Below are 27,564 nucleotides of genomic sequence, written 5' to 3' on the forward strand. Positions count from 1 at the left end.
CTATGTTTAGTATAAATGGCTTTGTGTGTATCTGCCATATGTACTAAAGGGGAAAAAAAAGCACATCACCCTTACATTCCACTAATATAATGATGCTGAGGATGACATAGTCTCTCCTCACTACATCACAGTCAAATCATGTTATGTGTACCTTCAGCTAAGAGTCAGTACTGCAATACCAACTTTTATCTTATATGCAAAGTAAATTTATTATTATAAGCACTGAAAAAATATATAGGGGCCAGTGGAACATAATTCTGAGATCATCAAAGGCAAGATGGGAAATTTTATGTGTGTTTGAAACGCTGTTATTCACTCACTAGTAAAATGTAGGAGATAATTTAATTTTTTGCAATTTGGAAATTAATACAGTCTGCAATTCTGCAATTCTTTAAGTAAAAGAGCTAAAGTAACAGTAGTGAAGAGCCCACCCTGCAGCAGACTCCTGGCAGGACCTGTGGAGAGAGAAGCCCCCCCTGGAGCAGGTTTGCTGGCAGGACTTGTGACCCAGCCTGGAGCAGTGTGAGGGGCTGCGCCCGATGGAGGGATCATGCTGGAGCAGTTTGTGAAGAACTGCAGCCCATGGGATGAACTGACACTGGGGGGGTTTGTGGGGGACTGTCTCCCATGAGAGGAACCTCCCTCTGGAGCAGAGGGATAGAGTGAAGGGAGCAAGGAGCAGCAGAGACAACGTGTAATGAAGGAACTGCAACCCCCATTCCCATCTCCCTGTGAGCTGAGAGGGAGGAGGTCGGGAACCAGGGGTGAAGCTGAGACCAGAGAGAAGGAAAGGATAGCGGCAAAGCTTTGAAGTTTCAGGGGCTTATTTTCTCATTATGCTACTCTGATTTTATTTGCCACAAAATAATATCTCTGAGTTGTCTGTTTTGCCCACAACCAGAACAAGGAGTCATCTCTTCCTGGCCCTATCTCCACCCACAAGTCTTCTGCTGTATTTCCTCTCCCGTTTCCAGCTTGTGAGGGCAGTGATGGAGCAGTTTTGGCAGCCACTTGGAACCTAGCCAGAGTCAATCCACCACACATAAATGAGCAGCAAGTTATTATAAACTTCTAGATATTGAAATAAAAAAACATTTACAGTACAAGAACTGAAAGAAATATTGTCTTATTATCCTAATAATGCATATCTATTGACAGAAAAGATAGACATAGTGTTCTAGATAGACTATCTCTATCTTTTCTGTCAATAGATCTCCTTGCATACACAAGTAGAATTTGTTGAATTTGGAGATGAAATGCAATGTAGAGTAGTAACATGAAGAAATAGGTAAATCCTTTGAAAAAATCAGTAGTTTATATAATATTTGGTATGTACAGACATCAAAGTATGAGGGGAATGAGCAATACTGTAAGATTTTCTAGGTGAATAAACATAATGAAGGGTAAGGTAATCCATTAACAAAACACAAACAAAAACTGCCTTTAAAATTCTAAAAAAATGCTTAAAAAGTCTAAAAAATTCCTAGAAGTGAGAACAAGTAAATCAAAATTATTGAATTTATTACATATGCACACAGAAACAAATTAATTACTTTGGAACAAAAAGCCTCTTCCAGCTCTAATTTGTTATTGCAGTTGACCAAATGAGCAGTATTGTTGCAATAAATCAAAATATATAACTTTGTAATTAATTGTCAAGTCTAATCCTGATCAAATATGTGCTTTACATTAATTTTGAGGTAGTCATGCAGTGCTTTCTGGTAACTAACACTGGTACTGCTTCCTTATAACAATAACAAAGGCAGAAACAACCAGCATTCCTAGCAATTTTGCTAAATCTTGATAAACTTTTGCTACGTTTTTTGAAGAAAACTAGAGGTGTTTAGCTGTGATCAAAAAAATAGATTAATGTTGTCTAATAATATTGTTACAAAAAAATTGACATTTATAATCCATTTACCTAAAACAAAAATAATTATATTTACAAACTCCTCTTTTTCCAACAGGCCACACATTGAAAAGCAACTGTTTAAGTAAGACAACCCACCAACATGGGTTAATGAGGTAATTTCAAAGTTATCCTTCAGTTTTGTAGAGTTAATGTAGCTCTGATTTAACTGCCTGTACTGTAGGTAATTTACCTTCCAATTTCAAAAACTATTGCACATCCTGAAAATAAGGTTAGAGAAGTTAAGTAAAAAACATTTTCTTGTGAAAAGAAATTATAGACAGAAAAGACAGGTCATAAGGGCAGCTTGACCAATGAGTTGCTATTGAGCAAAGCAGATATTTATAGCAGTAGTAAAAATAGGATAAACATTATCCTGCTTGCAGCTATAAATATTGAGTCATTACCATAGAATCAAAGGCTCTGTAACTATGGCAAGCCTCTTAAATCAACATAGAGAGTACACAGAACCTGATAATCAGTGTAGACATAATCAGTGGTAAACAACTGTGAGCTGCAGACACCTAAAAGACAGACACATGACAAGGATAACTGCAATGCCACCACCTTCTTCTGTCAGGGGAAGGTCTCTTTAAAAACTGATACATGTGAAAAGAGGGATTTTACAAAGTACATTAAATACAGCTTCTTCAGACCTGAAGTTTTAGTTTTATCTGATTTAAGAGAGACTATTAATATATTTGACTTAAAATATTAATCTACACAGTATGTACTGTGCTAATATTATGCTATGCAGGTTACATATTCAGTAAATACTGACAATTGAATTGTTATTAAATTATGAATCTTTCAGGTCCAAAATTGCAGAAAATCACAAACTTCCAAATATTAGGTTCATATCAACAGCCCTAAAATAGGCCTAAAAAGAATTAACTGAAGTATATTAATATAAGATTTTAATTTAAATCTTGCTGCTTGATTTACTTGAAAGAAACTCTTAGCATGAAAATTGTTCTAGAAAGGCAGTACTAGAATGGCTGCTCATCATAGGCAATGTAATTGACTTGCTTCTGACACTGATATTAAGTGGTGTTTTCTCCACTTTAACATCTGTATTTGATTGAAGCATCAAGCTTTCAGATTTTTAACTTTTTAATACTCACAGTGGTTGGGCTTTGAACAAGCACTAATTAAAAACAATTATATAATCAAATTGCCAGAAATGCTTAACATACCAACATTTCACATATGGGCACTTTAGAGAGAGTTCAGTTCTTTCATACAAATGTGCTCGGCTTCTGGGATGATTTGCACATCTAAATGAAGATTTTAGATGTTCTCTAAAAAATTGCTGACAGTCACTGATCAAATAAATTGAATTATTGATATCTGAATGCTTTATAAGTTGAAGATACATTATGGATTGCTTTGGGAAATTTTTCTGTATTAAATATTATTCTGAAAACATAGGAAGGATGAATGTACAGTGAAAGGAATCAGTAAACATTACAGTGGGAATAACTGGTTACTTGCTGCATAGCAACTCAGTTCCTCACAGGTATATTTAGCTCTCCAGCACTAATTGTATTTATGGGCCCATTACACTTAAGACAATTCTTTTCTTATGGAAAAGCATTCCCACACAGTCACTAGAGCTAGCTGAGTTTTCAGTGCTGTTCCTATACCCAGCATGACATGAAAAGCTTGGTGGGAGGGGAAATACCTAAACCACCACAGGCACTAAAAAGATGTTTCTTCCTAATTGAGCATTCATCCATGTATATTTGCATCTGTCCAGTAAGTCCCTCAAATTAGCCTCCTCTTCACACTGTTGATTGGAATTTATCAGTCTTTCTTGCTATATTTCCTTTTTAGAAGTGCTCTTCTAAATTGCCACAATTGCAACTCATCCCAACCAGTGATCTCCTTATGTGAGAAGTATCCACAAAGAGCATGTCTAATAGGAATGCAATATTATTGCAATTTTCATTGCCTTTTAATCCCTTTGTTACTTCACAGATATAGGACTATGGCAAAATATAAACTAACACACCAAGTTCATATTTCCTTAACTTTCTTCAAAGAGGAGAGTTGATAATTAGTAATTATCTGAAAACAAAACTTGAATCAAGTTACGTACTTACTTACAAACTGAAGTGATATAGCTTATATTTAAAAATAGTTTTGACTAGTTTTTACTAGTTTAAAGAAAAGCATTGAGAGAATTTGGATGTTTGAGGAGAAATATGATTTTTCAGCTGAGGAAATTATACTGAAGAATTTCTTTATTTTGTAAATAATAGAAGTACTACATTCAAAATTTAAATAAGATAATAAACATGAAAAATGGAAAGTATATATTAGGAAAGAAAACTAAAATGAAAAAAGCTTAAAGAATTATAATAATGTGTAAAGAACTTTAGGCAAAAAGTTATAAATAATATATAAATTATTTGTTTGGAAAAAGGAAAATGGTTAAAGATCCATTGATCAAGGCATTCAGCATAAGGACTATTTAACATGGCTTGATTTTCAGTTTGGAAGGGGGATTTTTGTGACACGCAGACTAACATTTTTAAATCAAGGGAGAGCCTAGAAATAACAGATTTTAGAGCAAGGCATTTGGTATCAACATACAATAAAATAAAACTCTTGTCAGTGTTTAGGTCTGAAGTTACTGGGCTTTTGGGTCACAACAGGTTCCCATTTAGGGCTAGCTGGTAATCTGGTAATACAATGAAATCTGTATTTTAGTAGGGATAAAAGTAATCCACTCTGTGTGCTAATGCTGTAAGATATCTTTCTATAAGCAGTGGTAAATTCTAGTCGATTTTAATCTGTAACCAAAGTGTGTTTTCTGCATCTGCTTTGAGAAGCAATCATCCACAGGATTCAGGCATAAAAATTCAGCCCACGTTATCAACAAATAGAGAAAAAGACATTTCCTCTGCAGCAAAGGCTGCAACATGACAGTGAAAGTATTCTTTTAAACAAAGAATTCCTCAGGTGTTTTGAGAGGTGAAACAAAAATTGATAATTTCTTTTCATTCTTCTTCAAACACAGAAATATTTTTGAAGGTTTAGTAATAACTGCTGTACTGATGGTATTCTGTACTATTTTTTCATAATTTACATGGACCCAACTATCTGAATAAGTATCTTCTTTGCATTCTTATTTCCTCCTGAAACATACAGCTATCTTCTGCCAAATGACAAAAACTTATCGCTATAAATGTTTTTCTTCTCAAAGCCGGAGACTGTACTCTTTTACTCAGAAAAGTTCTTCTCTACATAGGCTTGTAATGCAGTCTGTGCAGAATTCACTGCCTTACATTCTCCCATAATTCATTTGTCGCTTCTGTTGAAACATATTTCAGATTGCAAGTGTTTCATAACACATAATCTGTTGTAATGCAGATGAGATATGGGTGTAGAACTGAATTTTAAACATTATTATCTTACTTAATATTTTAGTGTTACAAAAGCAATAGGTGAGAATTTTAAGATTAAATGGTCTTGACAATACATGTCTCTGTTCATAAAGTCAGACTCAGTAGGCTGCTTGTATTCCCTAGGTTCAACATACACTAGAAAATATCTGGGAAGAAAACTATTTAGAAATTATAGTCCATATTCCTTGGATTTGTTAACTGAAATGCATGCTTAACTTTGGACACTAGAAAGAAAAATAAAACACCCAAAAAGCCAATCTGCCTTTCACTGAGTTGTATTTATTGTTGTAATATAAATGATGTTTTGTAAGGCTTTCTGGCATTAAAAAAAAATCAATATAAAAATGCTGTATAGCTTTTATCAAAAAGGACACAAGAGCATTCCAAAGGGCAGGTGTAGATGCTGATGTAATCTCACACAGAACTGCTGGTGACAACTTTGAGGGCCCAGGTTTATTGTTCAGGACAGCAAAATAGATGCTTCAAACTGTTTGAGAGCTATGTATAGCCAATCTAAAGACATAATCTGGAACTGCTAACGCTGCTCATTCCACTTACCTATGGTAAGATTAATGCTAGCAAAGATGAGATATTAATAGAGATTCTATTCTAGTGCTTTCCAAGATGAATGTACATAATATTTGAAGACAGATATTTTAGAATCTAGTAAAAATTTTCTTTTTAAATGAGTAATATGCTATAACTCTTTGTGACAATTGGTGTTGGAGAAAACATGTAGCCAGAAAAAAAGACATTGAAGTTTTTCAATCTGTTTCTCACTATTTTTTAAAGGCCTTTCCTGTTGACCGAAACAACAGACTGAAGTTTATTACATTTGTATAAGAAGGCTAAGATCCAATCCACAAGAAGTGATAGATTCGGTAAATAATTTTTCCAAAAGATCATAAAATGACAGAATAGTTTGAATTGGAAGGGAACTTTAAAGGACATCTAGTCAACCATTATGAATAAAAGTAAATTGAAGAGGAGCAAAGAGTTAATTTTTCTTCCTCTTAAAGGCTTCTGGAGTTTTGTTCACAGGTGTGATACTAGGAATTAATTTTATGGAAAGGATCACTGAGAGTACTTGAAAGATGTTGGCAAGCTTACTTCATGTAATGCACTATTTATATAGCAGACAGAAGAAGAGCAAAGTGTCATGTTAAATAAAACCTGAAAATACAAAATGAAAGAACTGGGGTAAGTAAGAAAGAAAGAAAACTAAGAGAGACAAATGGTGCATAACAGTGCATATATTCAAACCAAGATTGTGATGAGTTTACAAATGAAGAGAGGAACTTCAAACGATTGAGGGAATCATAAGGAGAGTGGATGGTAAGACAAGACAAGACTAAACAAGAAGACTTACAAACATAGTGGCAGCAGCACAAAAAAGTAAGGCACTAAAAATTTCAAAACCTAAAACCCATCAAATTTCCTACCCACACAGCCCAGCTGAATTAAAATGCAAATAAGTTGTAGAATTCTTCAGCAAAAATTCAATAGCTTAAAGATCCTAAAAAAACTAAAGGTATGTCAGAAACTCAGGTAAGGAAAGTACGCTCATGCATAGACCTGTAAAGATCATAATTTTACAAGTTGTCAAAAGATAAGTTTATTGAATCAAAGTTGTAAATCTAGATGCTCCATAAGAATCCTGCTGATGTTCAAGCACCTGGTAAAAAAAAATCTGCAAAACTTGGTACCTTTTTCCAGGACAGGAAAAACATTTCACTTTCAAAATGATGCTATACTGGGCACTCTAGAAATATATCCATTAAATCCAGTTATTTCCAATCTTATTTTTTAAGCTCCTAAGTTAGATTGATACATTTTAATTTAACTGACCCACAGCAATATGAAAGCTCTTATTTTTGGAAGGACAGGCAATTTGAATGTCTCAGTGACTACTAATTACAGACAGCAAGCTCATCAAAGATTGAAAGTACAGTAAAGAGGAACAAAGGGCTTCTGAGGATGGTTGCCTCTTTGGCTCCAGTACTTCACGCCACTCTGGCTATCTATCCTTCCTGTGTTCTGACTGCAATAAAGCAAACAGGGGAGTGGGAATATAAAAATGCTGTAAATTTTCCTTAATAGTTTTCTAATTAAAGTAATAATCTGAAAAAAATAGCCTGTTACTGTTTGAAGATAAATGTTTTAAGGAACATAGAAACTTTAGTGGTTTTGCAGGCCTAATGTTCTTTCTTTTTTTAATCTGGTAAAACTCCTGGAATCTTAGCACAAATATGACTTGCCCTGTTTATATCACAAAGTCTGTAAAATTTTATCAGTTATTGAAAATATTGAAAATAATAAATTTTAAATAAAATTTACATGTTGTTTATCATAAAAAAAATAAAAAGTTATCTCTTTATCCCAGCAAGTGCAAGACCCATAGCACGGAATAGTAACATACCAGGGTCAAAAATGTAGCACAGCCTATGAGCTAACCACGAAATAGCTGGAAATAAAAGCATGACTATGTAGACAAAACAGAAATGCATCTGAGCTCAGACAGGTAACCGATTTTAAAACAGGACCAGGCAAACTCATATAATTAGATAGTTCACTAAATGTCTGGATTGATCAATACTTGGCTTCACACCATCTCACAATATTCAGGATTGCCTACCTCACCTCATTTATTCCCTCTTAGTTCTGAGGTGAGCTGTACTCCCCTCACTCCCCTCTCCTGTGTCCCCTCCCTCAGCCTGAGCAGAAGGCCCTGCAGCCCATGAGCTGATGGGTGCTTGGGCTGAGCTGAGCGGATCACGCTCCCACAGCTGCTGTGTGGAGCAGACAGATTAAACTGCTCAGCCTTTCCCAAACCCCACTGTCTCACACTGGAGCTGGACCTCACCCAAGAGAACCAGAAGCTGTCTAGCACAGAAAACGCTGTGTGTTAAAAATCTCAGAACAGCAGCAGGGCAGCAGAACACACACTGGGAGGAGTATCCCACTCTGTGCTGACAGTAGCACTCAGTACTGGTTAGAGTTAGCACAGCTGCCTCCTTTGGACTGGATACTGGGAAAAATCTTCCTGAAAGAGTTGTCCAGTAATGGAACAGGCTGCCCAGGGAAGGGGTGGAGTGACCACTCCTGCAGGTATTTAAAAGACGTGTGGCTGTGGGCTCATGGGCAAGGTTTAGTAGTGGATTTTGCAGTTCTAGCAGTTGGACTTGATCCAACCTAAAAATGTCTTAAATTATAATTCTTAAATATATTATCTGTTGTATTCATCAAAAGTATATGGTTAGGATTTTATTGTTTTCAGCAATGATTATTTTTATTTGGTATTGTCTTTTCTCTTAGAAAGGGAGACATACTCTTTGACATGATAACTTTTTTCTCCAATGGGCTCCATTCCAATACTTAGTGAAACAGATTATCTGCTATCTCCTGTCCTGCCTTAAAATGCTCATGTTTCAGACCTTTGGCAGTGTTATTAGTGCATCATGAAATTTTACAGGATATATCAACATATGTCTGTTGAAAAAAGAGAAATGTTCATTTCTGGACATTTATTAAAAAAAACTACCTTTAAGCTATTTTTATCATTATATAAAAGCACTAAGGACATTCACACACTGAATTTTTTCCCCCATTAGTAATTTTTGAGATTAGACATGCATTATGCACAATATTTATTCTGTGTCTCTTAGAAAAATATATACTTAAGTTCCACTTATATTTCATCAGAAAAATATTGCAAAATTCATAACAAATTATAAATAAGAAATATTTCTACTGAACTTGGAGAAATAAATTTAAACATTAGTACCTGAAACAACACCAATTCCATCATCACAGTCATAATCAGAGACTTCACTGTCACTGATTCTTTTGGATCCTGGAAAAAGAAAAGACATGTGTCATCTTCCTTCCTGTAAGTTAAAACTATCCTCTGTCAATAATACCTAAAATAGTGTATGAATTTCATACTATACCATGAAGCATTACCATCAGCATACAAAGGTAATTATTCATGTTATAATTGTTGAACATATATGACTGCATCAATTATTTCAGCTAAACCTTAAAAGTAATATAAAATGAAATGCTGAAATACATCTCTACAACATAGCTTTTATGAAATATTTTATATAGTTTATATTAATTCCATATACACCGATATTTGTATTCATTCTGTACTGAAACTAGCATCACACTGTTCATCTTCCAAGTTTTCATATACAAGGCACCATTCCTCCCCAAAGTCTCTGAATAACAGAAAGATTATTAATAGTAATAATATTAAATGCATGTAGTACTTTCTTCAAGTTCTTAATAAGGATTATCAGGAGAAAGGGCAGTTCACACATATAGCGTGCCATGGAACATAATCAAACTATTAAATGTATACCTGCCAAAATATCTAGAGCTGAGTTGGCTAAAGCAGATTCCACTTCCACAATTAGAACCCAAATGTAGGTCACACAGGAAAAGTAAATATGTCAGGTTTTGTTCAGCCTAAATTTACTTCAGTCTTCTGTGGCATATTTAAACAGTATTTTATTGTTGATACCAGGGTTAAACACTGGCATGTGACTGATAATTATTCATTCACTTCTTTTAAAAGTGAAAAAATCCCTGCTCTTCAGCAAGATGGTGTGTTTATTTTAAGTTTCTGACCATCTAAAAATGGGTAATTGGAAGGCAGAAATTTTAATTGTCACCACACCTCCAATCACATGCAAGAATTTTTTCCTGCCTCAGGACAATTTTTCTGAAAAATGTAGACACAAAAATATCAGTAAAAAACATTGAGTAAACCTGAAGAAGTCCAGGACAAAGCAGCCTTAATGCTCTATCTGAGTGACTAGCACAGAAGGATGTCTACACTCCTTTCCCAGCAAAAAATGGGAGAACATGTACTTAGAGTGGTTTTGACAAAAAATGAAGAGTTTTCAATTTAAAGAAACTTTAGAAATTATTTTAATTATAAGAAATGCTGTCATTTTAGACTGTTGAACATCTGTTTACCTACCCACTAAAGGATAGTGGAAGGTTTTCTTTAGCAGAAAGAGTGTGCTTGCAAGATCTGAGACTTCTCCTAAGCCATCCTTATACAGTAATTAATCATCTTATTCTCTACAAATTCATGTAATTTCATTTTTAGTCACAGAATTCTCTTGGCCTTTGCAATATTCTATATGAGTAAATTCTGCAGTTGGAGTATGCATTGTGTGAAATCAACTTCCCTATATTTTATATCCATTATCTCAGACAATGCCCTCCAAGCTTTTGTATTCTGAGAAACATGAATCAGCATTCTGTGTTCTGCTGTAGTTATCTCTTTGGTTTGCACTTTTTTTGAGCTGCAATATCAGTCTTTGGTTCCTCTACACATGCCAACCTCTCCAAATTTCTGATTGTTCCTGCTGTATTTGTTTGTACATTTTCTATTTCTTCTCTGCCTTTTGTGAGAAGTCAGAAGTCACTGCAGCATTTGAGATGTGGGTGTATGAATTTGTAATCTGGACTGCAGACTATTTCTTTGAGGATTTTTATTCTTTGAGGATAAAAAGTTCTCAGTTTAAAACTTATTCAACTAAAACAAGATGTGTGATATGTGCTAATTATTAGAAAACAATTTAGCCTGCCAATACATTATGTAATTTCAGTAAAGAAATTTTAATTGTCTTTATTTAATTGCACTAAAGGCTGATGTTTTCCTCACAAATAGGAAATTAAAGCTCAGGGAAAATCATGCAATTCTTATATGGTAGCTCAATTTATTATAAAATTTTAGAAATAGCCCTACTACAATGGGTAGGGGAGAAATATTTTTGAATTCAAGAAATAACAAGTCTTTCTCTAAAACAAATAAATTACAAGCAAGTGATGACAATTAGCACTCAGGAAAACTTAGATGATGAGAGCAGAAATGAAGGAAAAGGTTTCAACCTCCTCTGATTATTTTCTTAATTACAGTATTAAAAGGCCCACTCTCTCTTTTTCCCCAAAGAAAGGATCCATTCCACCTGTGATGCTGTCCCTGTTGCCATTTTCAGGAGAAGCTTTTGATGGTATAGTGATACATGTGCCAGTGAGCAAGAAGGATTAGTCTCCATTCTCAGCCGCTGATTCAAATCCAGGTCCATTAAAAGAGGGCGATATTTGTGACCAAACACTAAGCAAGAGAGCCCTACTAACTGGCTGGGCTTTGCCTGGGACCTGGAAGGCAAAAGGCCCAAAAGGAGTGCAAAAGAGTGGGATTCTGTCCTTTGGTAGCCCTGACACTGGTGTTGCAGCAGGTCTGTGGCTGCTGTGCAGAAATGCCAATAAAGTCACCCAGGCCCTGTCGAGAGGGGATTGTGGCATGGGAAGATGAGGGCAATTGAGTTTGCTGATGCTCATCACATGGCTGCTTGGAAAGGTTTCATCATGAAAGATGTAAAAAGGCTGAATCAACTATGATTTGAATAGATGTCATTTACTCATCAACTAATTCATTCTTATGAATGAATCTAATTAATTACAACTGAGGTTGCTTTTTATTTATGTTTATATTTACAGCTAAGTACATCTGCTTTAACATATTTTTAGAATATTATATTCTGTATTCAGGAGGAGATATTTGCATCTTTGAGGATGAAAATAGTCAGCTGTTGTCACAGTGGGCTCTACACTTCCCAGCTGTGTAGCTAAAATTATATATTGTTGTAGTCACAGGATACATCTGGCACAAAAGAGAGATTAGGAAGCTTCAACAGAGCACAGGTATAAAAGACAGGGTTCTCTCTCTCTCTCTGTCCTCTCAACCACATCCACCTGTTCCAGAATCTCCTAATACTTCAGCTCCACATCATCTTCCAGGATCTAGAGATCTAAGCCTCAGGAAAGAGCCAGTGCAAGAGAAAGTGAATGGGCCAGGATTGAGACCTGCCCGAAGCATAGGAGTAGAAAAAGAATAAAGTAAAGGAAGAATCAGATTTCAGTGATTTCTCAAACTGTCCTTGCCACTGAAAAGAGGAGAGTCTCTTGTAACACCTGACATCCTTAAAATATGAAACTTGATCTGTAAGATGAGATATGAAGCTTGTTCAGCTCAGATCACCCACTCTATATCCTCAAGCTGCTACAAGCCAGCTCTAACTACTAACAGAATTAAACCAATTGAAAAAATAATCACGTTTAAGGAATATTTTTCATTTCCTTACAAATGTAAATTTAAATAATAGTAAAGAAGTCAGAAGAAATTTAAAGCAGAATTAATGACTTGGTTTTATCTTTGGCAATCAATTTTTTCAGGAAGGGGGAAGGAAAGCAATGCTATGTCAATTAAATGTGTAATATCTAGAACTACTGCCTGGAATACATAATTTCTGCAAAGGAATCAGATTATACCTATTTAAAACATTTTCCATTAACTTCAGAAATGGAGCAAACTAGAAAGTGCACAGGTCAAAACCTTTTATTGAAGTAAGTATTTGAAATGTCAGTATAATTACTAGCAGAATAGTTTAATAGTTCTTGGAATTTTTGCAAGAGTGATTTCATCTGCTTTATATTAATTTTAGATGGTACTTTCCTTTTTAACCTATTGTCAATGTAAATGTGAAGATTTAGGCATGTGTCCCACCTTAGCCATGTCTTTTCAAAGTACTACTTCACTAAGTAATTTGGAACACTGATTACAAAAAAGAGAAAGAAAAATTCATATCTTATCTGTGAAATGGGACATTGAAGCCTCTCACAAATTATTGCAAATTAATATTGTGAATGAAACTGTTATTTAGTTAATATCTTAAACTCTTTGACATATACATTATAAAATATGGTCCAAAAATCAAGAGCAAAGAGTTTAAATCCATTCTTGCATAAATTCAGAATTCAGTAAAAATCTTATATTCCAGGATACTGTCTACATTAAATGAATGCATTGGTGCCAATGGTTTGCCTGTAGTTAACTTTCTCTTTGATGCCATTCCACTAGTATGTAGTTTATTTATAAAACTTTATTGGAGGTATTATTCACCTTTTGTCTAATAACTGGGCAGTAATAGATGGTGAAGACAAACTTTCAAATCCCTTCCACCCAGATTAACAATTATTACAGTTATGGATTGAAGGCAAAATAGATCCCAAGATACTGTAACCCTCAAATGCCTTAATTCAGCATAGCCCCAGGGAAATAAAAATGTATTTTTTTATTCCATTTATCAAGTTTGGGTTTAACAGCCTTAAACTATCAATAAAACTTTTCAGGGGAGCGTTGATATTGGGGACAATGGAAAACCTCTCCAACCAGAACTTGCCAACGTTCAGCATCCTCCTGACCTTCCACACTCCCCTACTCCTTCCCTGCAGTGCTGCTCAGGCTACCACCTCACCCAGCACGAGAGCTCTGTGAGAACATGTGCACAGCAGGACTGGAGGTTCACAGCACTTGCAGGGTTGGGAAAAAACCCTGTCACCTAAAAACCATTAGAACCATTATTTTTAATTTCAATTTAGCAAGTACTTTCTATTTAATTTTTTACTATTTGCATTTTTACTTTCTCTTACACAGAAAAGGAACTTATAATACAGTAGTTTCTTAGTATAAAAGCATTTCCATTTTTCATCCTCGGGGATGAAGTAATAGGAAGTAAAGAAGTAATAAGAAGTAAAGAACAAAATGAGGTGTTTCATTCAATTTCATTAAGGAAACAGTTATTTATTTTTTGTAAACTTTTAATGGGATGCAGTGTTGATGGCCATGGAAAGCTTTAACAACTTCTAAATAAAAAAGAATATGGGGAAAATTGAAAAAATGTTTACAGAATATTCTTTGGTTTTCCCAAAGCTGTCCATGTTTAAAAAGCATTCAGACCATGTATTTAATAACTTGCTTTAGATTTTGGTCAGAACTGAATGGTTGGGCTCTTGGACTAGATGATTGTGGTAGGTCCCTGCCAACTGGAATATTCTATTCTATTTCACCAGAATCACATTTCCCTACATAACAACATTCTAAATAATTGGAACTCTCTCATATGAATGAAACAATATGCAAAAAAAATTATTTTCTTACAAAGCAACCAAAATCTGTGGAGGGTTCCAAAAAACCTTCTGCCTTCCACATGACAACTGCAGTTGGCACACAGCTTTTCTTTGCTCTCTTTTTAATATACAGAGGAAATAATACAAAATACCTTCTGCACTTCATAAATTCCCCACAGACATTTCTGATAGACCTCAAGAGAAGATTAACACAGGAGGTTCAAAGCTCTACTCAAGTGCATTTGACCAACCAACATAGCTACCAAAATGAACTAGGACAGGGGGTAGAATGAGAAATAAAATTAGTGTGCATCAGCCTAAATACAGAAGAAAGTGGCAAATTTATGGCTCCGTAATTCTGTGCTTTTCTTGTGGAGACAGGAAAAAAAAAGGAAAAAGAAAGCAGACCAGGCTCCCAGTCCTGTCCCTTACAATGCAGGAAGCTTTTACAAGGTTTTGTGGACTCCCTGGGGCAACCAAGGGTAGTGAAGCATGCTTGTAGTTCCTCCCTGGAGCTCACAGAAGGCCTTCACAACCACTTAAAGTCACTTAGCATAGCCTGTATTTCTTCTGTGTTCAGAGCTGACACACAAGTACCCCCAAAAGAGTCTCACAACAACTGTTTTAAGAATTTGCTCTCTGATATTCATCCAGCCTGTGCCCGAGGGTCCTTAGTGTGAGCTAATTTCTCATGCAGTCCTGCTGTCTCCATGTCAGTCTGTCACTTCATCTTCCTGCACATAATGGTGGGGTTTAGAGGCTTTAGACCAGTTTCATCTACACTGACAGAGGAGTTTAAATATAAAATTCTATTAAGTTCCTACAGGTCTTTGAAAATCGTTAGACTAGGATAGATGAGAAAGATAAAAGAGAGAGATACAAATTGGAAGTCTTTAATCAAAAAGAAACTTTATCCATATAAAATTTTAATCTAATCTACATGTGTGCAAGCCCACAGATGCCACACCAAACTTGGTCTGTCCCCATGTGAAGATATTGTAAAACATGAGAAGAATTTGGGATTATTTCAGGAGAGAAGGGAGTAGAAGAAATATAGGAGATTGACATTAGATGTAATCAAAAAAGGATTTTATTAGTACTACTCTCAAGAAACTTCTGCCCTAAGGGGCTTTTGTTTCTCTCCATCATGGTATGGATCTATTTTCATAACAATGTGAGTTTCATTTTTTAAACATAACTAAAAGATAATTAGTTGAACCAATTCTCAAAGAGATTCCAATAATTAAAACTGCAAAAACTGCAAAAAGTCCCACATGAAATGCACTACAAAATTTAAGTTGGTAAAAACTGTATGTTATTAATTTACTTATATTTAATTAAGGCAAATTCCTCAGATAGCGCTGGATTTGTAATGGGGATTTATATCAACAAGAAACTGCAAAAATATATACCAGTGTAAATACTGATTTTGCCAGTACTTCACTTACCCCACATCTGTATTCTAAATATACTTACACTAGTTCTCAAACAGCTGTAATATAATAGCATTCCTTTTAATCCAGTTAAAACTAGATAGCATTTTCCTAGTGGAGTTAATAAAGCTCACTACAGCTTTCCTACCATATCTCTACCTAAAATAAAGGCAAGCAAAGCAAGTGTGGTGCTACAGTATTGCTCCAATATCAATACTGAGACATTAACAATAGAGAAAGAAAGCCAACAAAAGACCTAATACTCAAAAGCAGACAAGAAAAGCCAAAGAACTTTTATGCAATTTAGTATCTGCACAATAGGTAGCAAAAGCACACCAACAAAATATCAAATTAAATTTTGCACATATATGGAAGCAATAAGCATTTATGGCATGCTGAAAATTTACCTGAATTATATGAATATAAGCCTTTATCTGGAAAAAAAATATTGAAATGAAGTAGCATCAGGGAAAAAAATATATGAATCAACACATGTAACAGGGATGATTAGAACCTTAAACTTTTCTATAATTGCTGCCAGAGATGCAAGAATTTGATAGTGTAGCCACACTACTTCAAAATTATAAAACTCAAGCAGCTAAGAGAAATTAAACCACAAAAATGCCAATCACTTCTGGATCAACAGTTATATACAACAGCCACAGAGATCTAGTAGAGCAATTTCAGTCATTTCCAATTTTGAAATACAGTTGCACATTTTTATTACAAGTGTTTAACTTTTTAAGGGCAAAATGTATATTCAGCTGGGCATACAATATGAGCTGCTACCCTTAAAAATATTGCATGCTTCTCTTGGCCCTGCAGCACTAGCAGAACTTTCCCAAGGTGTAGTTTTGAATGCTCCTTTAAAATTAACAGACTCTGAAGTGATGTGCCAGTCAATCTTCTCCCTCCTGCTAGGTCTTGACCTGGTAAATATGTACATACATGAGAACCTTAATTAGATACTGTTGTTACCACTGAATTTTAGAACCCTGATATGAGCTGAATGATAAAATGCTTGCCATAACTGACTTATTGTTTTCATTACTTAAGTCTGACTGGTTTATGTATTTTAGCTTTCCAAACAATCATACCAAGTTTTCTAAACTGAGCCAGGGAATAGGATGTGGATATCTGGACAATTCTGGAAACATGAAATGTTCAGTGGATTTGTAGATTTTGAAATATGACTTCCATATTAAGATGCCATAATACAAAGAAGGCAAGAAGCCAGAATAACATTAACAATATCTTGTCATTAGCAAGATTTTGTAAATATTTTTATTCCTTGTAGTTGAAAAGCTCACAGACAACTTACTAAACAGAAGAGTGCCAGTCTGTAAGTAAATTATGCACCTCAGATTATATGATATGACAGTGTTAGAGAAAATTTCAATTTCTTGCCAAATGATGCTGTTAATGGATTCACTGGATGACTAAGTGCCTTCTGGCAAGTCACACTTTTTCTGACATCCAGGTACTAGCCATTTTAATATGTGGATCATATTACTAAATCACCTACTACTTACAATTTCTAACTCTCTATATTTTCAGCTTTGGTTTCTTGATAAATGTAATACCTTTTTATGTCTCAGAATTCCGTTAGTCAATGAAATTTCAAAGTAAATTATAGGGTTTTTTTCAGAATCACTTACAACCTTTTAGATGGGATTTATTGTGTAAATTCTCTAATATTTTTATTCCTTAATGCTAATCTCTTCTGGTTATGGACTTCATTAAAAATGATACTTTTTTGGCTACAAAATTATGAAAAATGCAGTTTAGAGACTTTGTCTAGCTTACCCTGACAACATCAGGTGTTACCTGAACACTAAAGGTGGAAGCGTGCCACGTGCCCACAAAATAAATCTATTAACACAGTGTAGAAATTATTCATCTAGTTAAAAATTAGGGACTTTCTGAATTTAACTGCTGGATAGATCTTCAAAAACATACAGTTTCTTGAAGAGAACATGAATATAAAATTAGTGAGATTATAATGGGATTGAGGACTAGGAAAGCAATGTTTGTTTCTATATGGTCATAACAGAGGAAGAAGTCAGAATAGTATTAAAACCATCTGAAAACTTCATTGCACAATAGAAGAGTAGTTTAATAACAGGATTTTGTCATAAACTTTTCAAAAAAGCTTTTTAAGTATTTTTGTAGTTTAATTACAATTTAGTAAATTAATATTCTAAATTAGTTTCTTTTACTAGAAAAAGAAAAATATTTTGATAGTTTAAGGCCTTTTTAGACATCCCTGTATCATGTTAAATACCTTTTAATTAAAGTATTTAAGAAACCATAGATGTACAATAAAATATAATAAATAAATAATAGATGTACAGTAAATACAATACTGGTATATATCTCCATATTCTGTGAACAAAATATCAATGCATGCAAACCAAGATAACATGCCCAAGGCCTATGCTTCATTTAAAGAAAGAGAAAAACTAAGGAAGAAGCATGAAGGAGAAAATTAATTGTCATTTTGACTCTCTGGGATAAAATGCATATAATAAATTAAACATGGCCTGTGCCACTGACCATAAAATGCTCCATATTATAATTTGGAAAAAAGTCTCTGACGCCTGTGTCCATTAGGTACAATTCACTTACCTACAAGTGAACAGCATTATTGTCATTTCCTCAGGTCAGGTTCAGTGACATTCATTGAAAATTATGGTGCTGACTTCCCAAACTCACAACAAACTAAAGGAAATTGCTGAGACAGCAAGATCCTGATTCTGCAGTGAAATGAGCCCCTACAGGGCTCTAAGGAAGTGAATAATTTTCAGTGGAAGAAGATTGGCCATCATTTCACAGGTGCTCATATTTCACAGATTAAAGTTTCAGATACATTTGTAATTAATTGTTGTTAAACTTTAATGATTTTGGTACTACGAAATGTATATCTTGATGTTCTACAATATAGACTTGATAGCTTTACCATTTAAATAATGGAAGAGAGGGATTAAATTAACAGTTATGACATTCCTCCTTGATCAGATGGTAGAGCCACAGAACATTTAAAAACTAAAAGCTGTCAGCACTCAGCATTGATGAGTCCCTCTGAAAATGTTTTTCAAAAATTAATAAGCAATGGGATTATTAATTTTTTAATTCAGTCTATCAGTTTGATTTTTTTCTAGTCGGATTTAATAATTTTTATCATGTTAAGGTCTCAGCATTACTGCAGAAAATACAGCCTGATGGAAAAATGTAAAAAGTAAAAAATTGAAAAAATTTTTCATGTTACTCAAAACACTTTGTTTACACATCATAGCTTTTCTTTATTCCCATTTAAAGAATGAATAAAATTTAAAGAAAAAGAATTATATATAGCTTTTTGCACACTATACGCAGATTTTTTTTAGAACATAACTGCAGTCAGATTTTGTCCCGACAGTTTAAACTCTCATTATTGTAATTTGTCTCCTTCCAGATTTTTTATGGACCTGGTGAATCATGAAATTCAGTGAATGGAGTCATTGATGAATTTCATTCTAAATGTAATGAAATTCCTTTTACAAGAAAACTATTCCAAAGTATGTTTATTTACATTTACTTTAATTTTGATTTATTTTTTCTGGTTTTCAGATCTTGGGAAAAAAAAAATTGACTTCTACATGTTGATTTTCAAACACTGTAATTTCTAAAATCTTTGAGATCTTGTTCAGAGCAGAATTTATCTCCTGTAGATTTATTACTTTTCCCTTACTGAGGATGTTCAAAATATAATTTTTTATTTTTCAAACCATATTGTGAATTCTCATGGTATTCAAAAACTGTAGAGACCTGCTGCTGTACAGACCTATGCTGCAGCAAGAGATCTGAAAATGTCTGGGTTTATTGCTATATTCACATTTCTTCTCATTTGCACACTTAGCTGTTACCTACACTGCACATTGCACTCTCTGGGGACTGCAGATCAATAATTCAGACAGTTTCACTTTAAAGCTGCAGAATCTGACTTAGAAAACAAGTGTCAGTCACTTTTCAATCCTAAGTATTTGGGAAAGTCTTAAAACACTTGGAGTAAAACAAAATCTGCTTCTGAAACAAATTCAGCATTAATAAAAAACTAAAATACTGTTGTTCTTCAAAACATAAAATATCCCCATATTCTTTCTCAATTCACAATACCAGCTCACACTTCAAAAATGCTCACATTACATAGATAAAAGATGGAATAAGAATGCATCATATGCAATTTGATTTCTATCTCTATATTCTGGGCTCATGGAGAGGAACTAATTTTAGATACATATCCCATGGTATAAACCTTGTTTTATTTCTGTATCATTTCTCAACAAACAGAAATAATAACAATAACTTGCACATCCTAATAACCATGGACCCAGCACCCAAAGCACATTAAATTTTGTATGTATTCTCCAATAAGATTCTTAGCTAATGTGAGATGGAAAAACAGCCTACCAAAAATGGGAATTCCTAAATAGTGTCTAACATTATTTCAAATTTTCTGGCTGCAATCTTTTTCAGAGGCAATATAAAAAGAACTTCAGTTTGGCTGTAATTCTAATTAATGCTGGAATTCTGGGTGTATGGCTGATTTTATGGTAAATATTAGAGAAAATGAATTCTAAAAACTCACTTTTAAAGCTGAGCACAATAAGTAAAAGAGACCTACTCATTACCCCACATTTCTCATTAGAAAAAGTTTAAAATATACTCATTGGATCAGGTTATGAAAATCTCAAATATAATTAGCTGAAAGAGCTAGTAAGTCATAATCCTATGTTCTATATTAGTTCCAGTTTCTAAGTAGATGTCTGTCAAAAAACACAAAGGAGAAAGTATGGGAATGATTCTTTATCACTAGGAAATTAATGGAATGTATGGATCAGAGGACTGGGAAAGAGAAGGTGGACAGCTGACTTAGATCAGTGTGTACCACAACACACTGCCCACTCAAAGATATTGAGAGATAAATATATGTAGAAACGAAGCTACTGGCTCTGAAAGCTGGCTCCTAAAAAACCAGCATATGGGGCTCCGTGGGAAGCTTGCACTTTGCTACTGGCAATCTGTAAATACAACTTCACTCTTCAGGGCTGACAGTCTGCTCTTCTTCAGGAACACTGCATTCCAGGGATATTAAAAAGAGAATAGAAGTGCTAAGCGTAGGTGGTTCTTTTAAACTACCTTTAGAGAGTAACACTTAAGTATTGTCTTCAAATAAATATGCTTATCCCTACTCGACAATCATAAAGATAAAAAAGCTTAGATGTGTAATGTGTATTTATACAAACAAAAAAGAACCTTGTAATTCAAAATATCTCTCCTGTCATTTCCCACACTAGCAATTTTTGAGGGTAAACAATAAATTCTTTCATCACTAATTCTATACATAGAGAGAATGCAGAAAAAACAAAAGGTAGGAGGACTGAAATGCTGAGATTTTGCATCCCCAAAAATTGAAATCAGCCTGCTTAATAACAGCCCAGTACATGTTCTAAGAAGTGCTTTGAAAAGCATTGACAAACATGCTAGACATGCCTTGTTCTAAGACATTTTCTGCACGTTGTCATAATGTGCTGCTGGATAGCATCTTCTGTTTCATCATATATAAGAATGTTATTGAGAGATAAAATATCTTCAGACACAAGAAACTGATCTATTGACTTCATACTCTTTTGACATCTCAAAAAAAGGTAAAAATCCTAGACTTGTATGTGTTATTAATATAGTATAAATATTTTACTTAGTGAAGGCAAACAGTCTTCAGAGTGCTGTCTGCCCTTCACCAGTCCCTGGTGATGACATTTAGATTGGGAAGAGCATTTTTGGAGCCCATCTGGTGCAATGCCTGTCTCAGGCCTGGCCAACTTACACTGCACTGTTTACAGCCTTGTTCAGTTGGGTACTGGACCTCTCAGTAGGATATTGCATGACCTCTTTGGACACCAAGAAGTACTTTTATTTTCATTTCAGAGGTGTGACAGCAATAAAAGAAAAATTTTATTTTCCCACTGCTAAATGGATTCTCCTGCCATAGCTGAGCTCTGATCAGATGCTAAATTTCCAATTGTATACTCTTTCAGACCCCAGAAAGCAAGGATTTTAATTCCAGGATAACTTGTTCTGTACATTTAAAACTATCTGTTTAAACTGCAAAGTATTTATGACAAACAAGGATTCAAGACATTAATATATTCCTAGACCACTAGACAAAATCCTTCTTTTTCAGGTTCCTATATCTGTACAAAAGGAAATAGGATTATTTAGTGTAGGAACATCTGAATTCTCCAGCAATAATAGTGAACATCTGAAATTGCTTATTTGATCGGAGTTTTTAAAACCAGAGGCTGAAAAACTAGTGCTCTGGGAACAGCCTAGCTAAACCATCTTCACTGAAAAGCAGGATTTTTATACCAAATCTTAGTATTTCACCAAAAAAGAAGATTTGCTAAGTCCTTTCCTTTATATTTACAGGCAAGCTTGTACAATTGTTCAGTTGAGCACATTACGAGTATTAGTATTTATTAGTTTTTTTTATTATTTATTAGTACATAGTAAGATTGCTATGTAAAAAACCTGAATGTCTTTCAAATTGTGAGCCAATATCATCCAACAGAACTTTACTCAAATATCACTAATATTTGTTAAAAAACAAATCATAAATTCATTCTTAATGTCAGTTATTTATTGCACAGACAGAAATTCTGACAGAAAAATAGTGTTTGTTTGCAGGATTGGATATTTCCTGAAAACCAGAATTTTACTAACTTCACACACAAAGAGTCCAATTGGTCTGTAAAAATAGTTGTAGATGGAAACATCTTAAAATGTATTAAAAATGGCATAGACCATATGAGAAATATAATTTAAAAACTTTAGTTAAATAACAGTTGTGTCATGTAAGACTGAAGAGGATTGAATTGCAATAGAACTCCTTATCTTTTAACTATCTCTTCTTTCAGCTTTTTGGGGACAAGTATAATCTTAAAATATCAAGGCTACGCAGTGTGAGTCTCTGACAGTGTGTCTATCCCAGAATATTATGATATGGAGCATTTTAATCCTTCTCACCATCAAGTGCACAGAAGCAAAACAGATCAACTGCTTGAAATACTTGTAGACAATGGGTTATGTAATAAAAACTCTACATAGCACATATGAACTATCCAAGCTTGTTTTCACGACTACACGCAGAAGTTTTTGTGAGTTTGTGTGAAACATGCACACACACTCACATACAATGACTCAAAGAAACTCCAGGTAAATCTTAACAATTACATTTGGGCTGTTGTCGTGTTGTTAGGGGTTTTTCTGTTTGTTTTGGAGTTTTGGTTTTGTTTTGTTGGGTTTTTGGAGTGGTGGTGGGTCTTTTGGGGTTTGGGAGTTTTATTAATTTGATTGGTTCATTTGGTTTGTTGGGGTTTTTAAATAACTGCCAACTGGTATTTTATAAAATTTATTCAGTGAGGAAGAGCTTTAAATCACTGGCAGTATTGAACAGTTAAACTGGAGAAACCACGAAGTATTGAAGAAGCAGATTTTTCCCCTTTACTGTCTTACTCTCATGTATTTATTTTTATTACCATACTTCATATATGCTAGTTTCAAAATAAAAACTGATAACTACTGCGGACCAAGTATAAAAAAATCTACAAAGAAGAATTTTTAAAGAAATTCCATTTGTGAATCTAAGCACATAATATAATATCAAAGCAAGACAACAGGCCATGGTATTAATTTATCTACATATAATGTTAAATACACGTTACTTTAAGAAATACGAGCTAAAGAGAGAGGTCCTGCAAATCTACTTTTGCTTAAACAATGAAATTATGAACATAATACAAAAGAAAGAGCTTCATTAAAAAAAAAAGCCCATTGCAAAAAACAAGATAATTTGCTCCAACTGAGAATCTGAACTGAGTTATAAGAAAAAAATGGTGCAATGCACAGTGGTTGATACCATTTGTAGCATGTCACTCTCATCAGTAACCACAATGATCTAATTCATAACAGCTACAAATTAACATAAAAATTCTGTCAGCTTTCCATTTGCAGGAATTTAATAGATTTTATTATGCATTCATTCAAATGAACTATACACAGAGTGAAAAACTAATAATAACCTACTTTGTAACCTCCGTGTGGGACTCTCGCCATGGAGTTGTCTGCGTGGCAAATATGGTGAGGGATGGGGAAGTGGCAATGAAGAGACATCATGTGTTTGAAGTTTGTACCAGTGGGGTTCATCATCTAGTAATGCTGTCTCTAACTCAATAAGAATCTAAAAAAGAAAAAATGGTTAAAAGCAGGAAAGCATTGTGCAACAGAATATTTTAAAATAGATATACCCATGAAATTTATTCTATTATTCTTTTACTGCTAAGGACTTTGTCTGAAGTTATATAAAAACCTTGCTTTAATATGCAAGAATCTTCTGTGCCTTTTAGAACACTAAATATACCCAAAAATCGTTCACAAAACCCTTATTACCTTATGAGAGCTTTTACAGCTTTCAAATAGGTAAATGAGCAATGTTCCAAAGCTTTAGTAAAATATGACTATGGATAATATAGATTTGAATGAGCAATTAGAAATTAAGAAACCACATTCATGCTGTTACTAAAACAGAAAAAATGCAGAAAGAATCTCATATCAGGATTATGTAATTTGTGTGAGATCACTGTTCGTTTACTACTAAGTGAAAGAAAAAGTAAAACAATAAAACCAGCTTTGCTTTGGGCAGTTAGTAATTTTTTGAAAATAAGTATCTATACATAAGTATGAGAGAGCAACTGTATTTCTATAGCAACTACCAATACTTGTATACCTCTCCTAAAAATTCACTTTCTTCCTCTCGAACTCGTGCTTGGTCCCAAAGAGTGATTTCTAACATTCGTTCTCTAAACTCTCTCCGATGAACTGGAGAATAAATAAATGTCTGATTCCACTTAGGTTCCAATGTTTTCTTTACTGTTTTTGTTCTTCTTTTATTTTTATCACTGAAAAAAACAGTTAAATATTAAATATGTTCAAAACAACATTAAACTGCATTAAGTATATAATTGGAAAATAGGAAATCTTAAATCAGCAGTTCAGTTTGTAGGATCAGGGGTACTATAATCTACATCACGTTATAATGGTCAGTGCATATATTGAGGATAATTCATAAGCTCACATTAAAAACTCAGGTTAGGTGATTTCAAGTTTATGTGCCAATTCCAATTTTAAGATGTTTCCCAAAACCCACAAATGTTTTAATATGATTTTGCATGTATTCTCTTTTATTTTGGAAACAGCATTTTATAAAATAAAATGTACTTCCATAAATGGGATTTCCACAAGGCACAGCCTGACAGTAGAACATCTCTACAGACAACATTGGGCATTGAGCTGCATTTCAAAAAAAATGAGCCAGCTGGTTCACTCAAGTTCCAGTCCTACAGCGGCTCCCTCCAACTGCAGAGCAGGAAGGAGCAGCTGGCCCACATGAAGGATGGGCAGGGAGCTGGGGGCAGTGCAGGGCTTTCCTGGCTAAGGGCTCCTTATCCACCTGGGAAACCAGAAGCCCCAAAAACAAGTTACATGTTCTTTTCCAGCAATACTGGAACAAACAGCCTTCTCAAAACAGCTTCCCAAATCCTTTGGTCACTCCAGTGAATCACCAGGCCGAAGGTGGGCCTCCACTGTGAGGTGAGGTCTCCAGGCAAGGCTACCCTGGCAGCCTTGGCTCTGGCTCCAGGGTGCCGTTGAAAGCAATGTTTTTGCAGAATATTTCTGATAGAAACATTTTTTGCTGGAAAACACCCACACTGCTCCTACTGAGAATACTGACAAGAGTCCTCATAACAATGCTTATTCTAAACCTGCTGATTGCTGCATAATGCAGCTGCCAGACTAATTTATAAGGATTTTTTAATAGGCAATGCAGATGCAGTCCATTCCTTAATACTTGCAATTTTAATAAAGTCATTGTATTTCTGAACTGTTACTTGGAAGTTGGATCAAAAAATTACCTAAGTAATAATACTTTTAGACACACTGTTAAAAAAGACCATAAATTATTTCTAGCATACTAAAGGTTTGTTTACCCTTGTGAACTAAGTTACATTGTACAATATTTTTCAATTAAACTTCTTAATTCAAAGAGAATTCAGCATCATCATCTAATTAAATGCTTAACTTACTTAAGTGTATTTTACCTCCAGCATGTTTCTTTCTACTACACAAGAAATATACTGTTGCTTACTTAGCTTTTAAATCTAAGGAAACAAAATGAATTTCCACACCAGAAAAAAACCAAAATTCTGTAAAAAAAAAACAAAATTGCTGATCATAAACACATGAAACAACTAAAGAAAAGTTCTGAATGTTTCTCATAAATGGGAAAAAACATAGATTAATAAAATTTAATGTCAATATATTTTAGTTATCACAATTTACATTGTAAAACATTGTGAACACACTTTTGTTAGCCTATTAATAACTCATTATTATGGAAAAAGCAGGTAAGATAATTGGAGCAGACCTGATTCTCAGTTTAGCACAGCTTCAGCAGCTACAAACACACTACAGCGTTTTGAATAAAGTAGGGATCTACACCAACTGTTCAAATACTGGTGAGCCTGAGAAAATCTATCCTTTTAATCATCAATGACACAGCAAATTAGGTAGTCACATAAAATTTGCTTGTCAACATACGGTATACAATAAAAGTGGAAAAGCCACTTGGAAAAGTCTTCCAAAATACTAAATAGCTTTAATTCCTACTGGACTCAAATGGTAATGGAGATAGCTAGCATCTTCCCAGTTTAGCAATTTGAAAAAGCAAAGGAAGTAAAAATACAAGTTGCATTCTGTTCTACAGATTCAGTAATCCAATGATCTATTATTTTGAGTGGCAGTAAAACTTTGGATTATTTGGTTAGTACATTATAAAATAAAAGTAAACATGTCCCCCTACTGACACAATCTGAGGAAACATCAATTAAAAAAATAAACTGGAAAACACACTATCTCTTCTGCTGGTCTTCCCAACACCTAAATTGAAACACAGAAAATCATGGACTAAGAAGTGAAAGTGCTTTTCAGGAATAGGGGTCCTACTACAGTTTAACTTTTCCTAAGTGCATCTATGATACCATCCAGATTTACACGAGTCCTGTGCTCTAGGGAAAGTTTTCAAGGTGCAAATGTGAACTCTCAGTTAGGTCCCCTTCAGCCTTACCTCAATTATACTGTGAACAGGTATCTGTGTGTTTCAGATGCCAAACCTGTTACTGCCTTAGTGTGTAAAGGTGGGGCAAACCAAACTGCTGGACTCATCAGTCCAGAAATTTATGAACCCAACCGTGTAGCAGCTTCTTTGCTCTAGAGAAGAATAACTGGCATAGGAAATACAGGCACTATAAAACACTAATAACATTCTTTGCAAATAACAGATCCCCATGTTTACCTTTCCTTTTCTTTTCTATTCAGTATTTTATAATACAACCAGGGAAAGCAAGTTTGTACTTAGTGTTCAAAGACACCTTGCTGTTACATACTATGTTCAACACAAGAGCTCAACACTGCAAGCCATTATTCATTGTAAGCATGGCTGACAAACTCAGCTGTGCATGTCACCTGAGTATCAGACTAATTCAAATATTCCTTGTTTTTGTGTTCACCCTACCTTCTGTCTGGAAGAAAGTAAATTTTAACATAAGGATTCCTTGGCCTTCCATCTTCCCTTGAAGGAAGATCCTTTGCTCCCAGTATGGTCACTATTAACTGATGACCAACCTTGTCATACCACAGTTTTATCTGTAGGAAGAAAATATTA

General features: G+C 34.4%; 1 protein-coding gene across 47 annotated transcripts in view; it reads right to left on the reverse strand.

Moving 5' to 3' along the window:
- Nucleotides 1-27,564, reverse strand: part of RIMS2 (regulating synaptic membrane exocytosis 2) — a 446,430-nt gene that overhangs the window by 161,423 nt on the left and 257,443 nt on the right. For 34 of the 47 annotated variants that reach the window (XM_064706380.1, XM_064706347.1, XM_064706344.1 and 31 more), the window contains 4 exons: nt 27,415-27,545; nt 24,571-24,742; nt 23,871-24,024; nt 9,107-9,175 (listed from right to left, as the gene is read on the reverse strand). In XM_064706380.1, the coding sequence (XP_064562450.1) occupies nt 9,107-9,175; nt 23,871-24,024; nt 24,571-24,742; nt 27,415-27,545 (526 nt within the window). Of the gene's footprint in view, nt 1-9,106; nt 9,176-16,153; nt 16,181-23,870; nt 24,025-24,570; nt 24,743-27,414; nt 27,546-27,564 lie in introns of all 47 variants that reach the window. The other 13 variants (XM_064706342.1, XM_064706334.1, XM_064706357.1 and 10 more) reach the window with 1 other exon arrangement.

Source organism: Zonotrichia leucophrys, chromosome 2 (assembly GCF_028769735.1).
Source record: "Zonotrichia leucophrys gambelii isolate GWCS_2022_RI chromosome 2, RI_Zleu_2.0, whole genome shotgun sequence".
NCBI lineage: Eukaryota > Metazoa > Chordata > Aves > Passeriformes > Passerellidae > Zonotrichia > Zonotrichia leucophrys.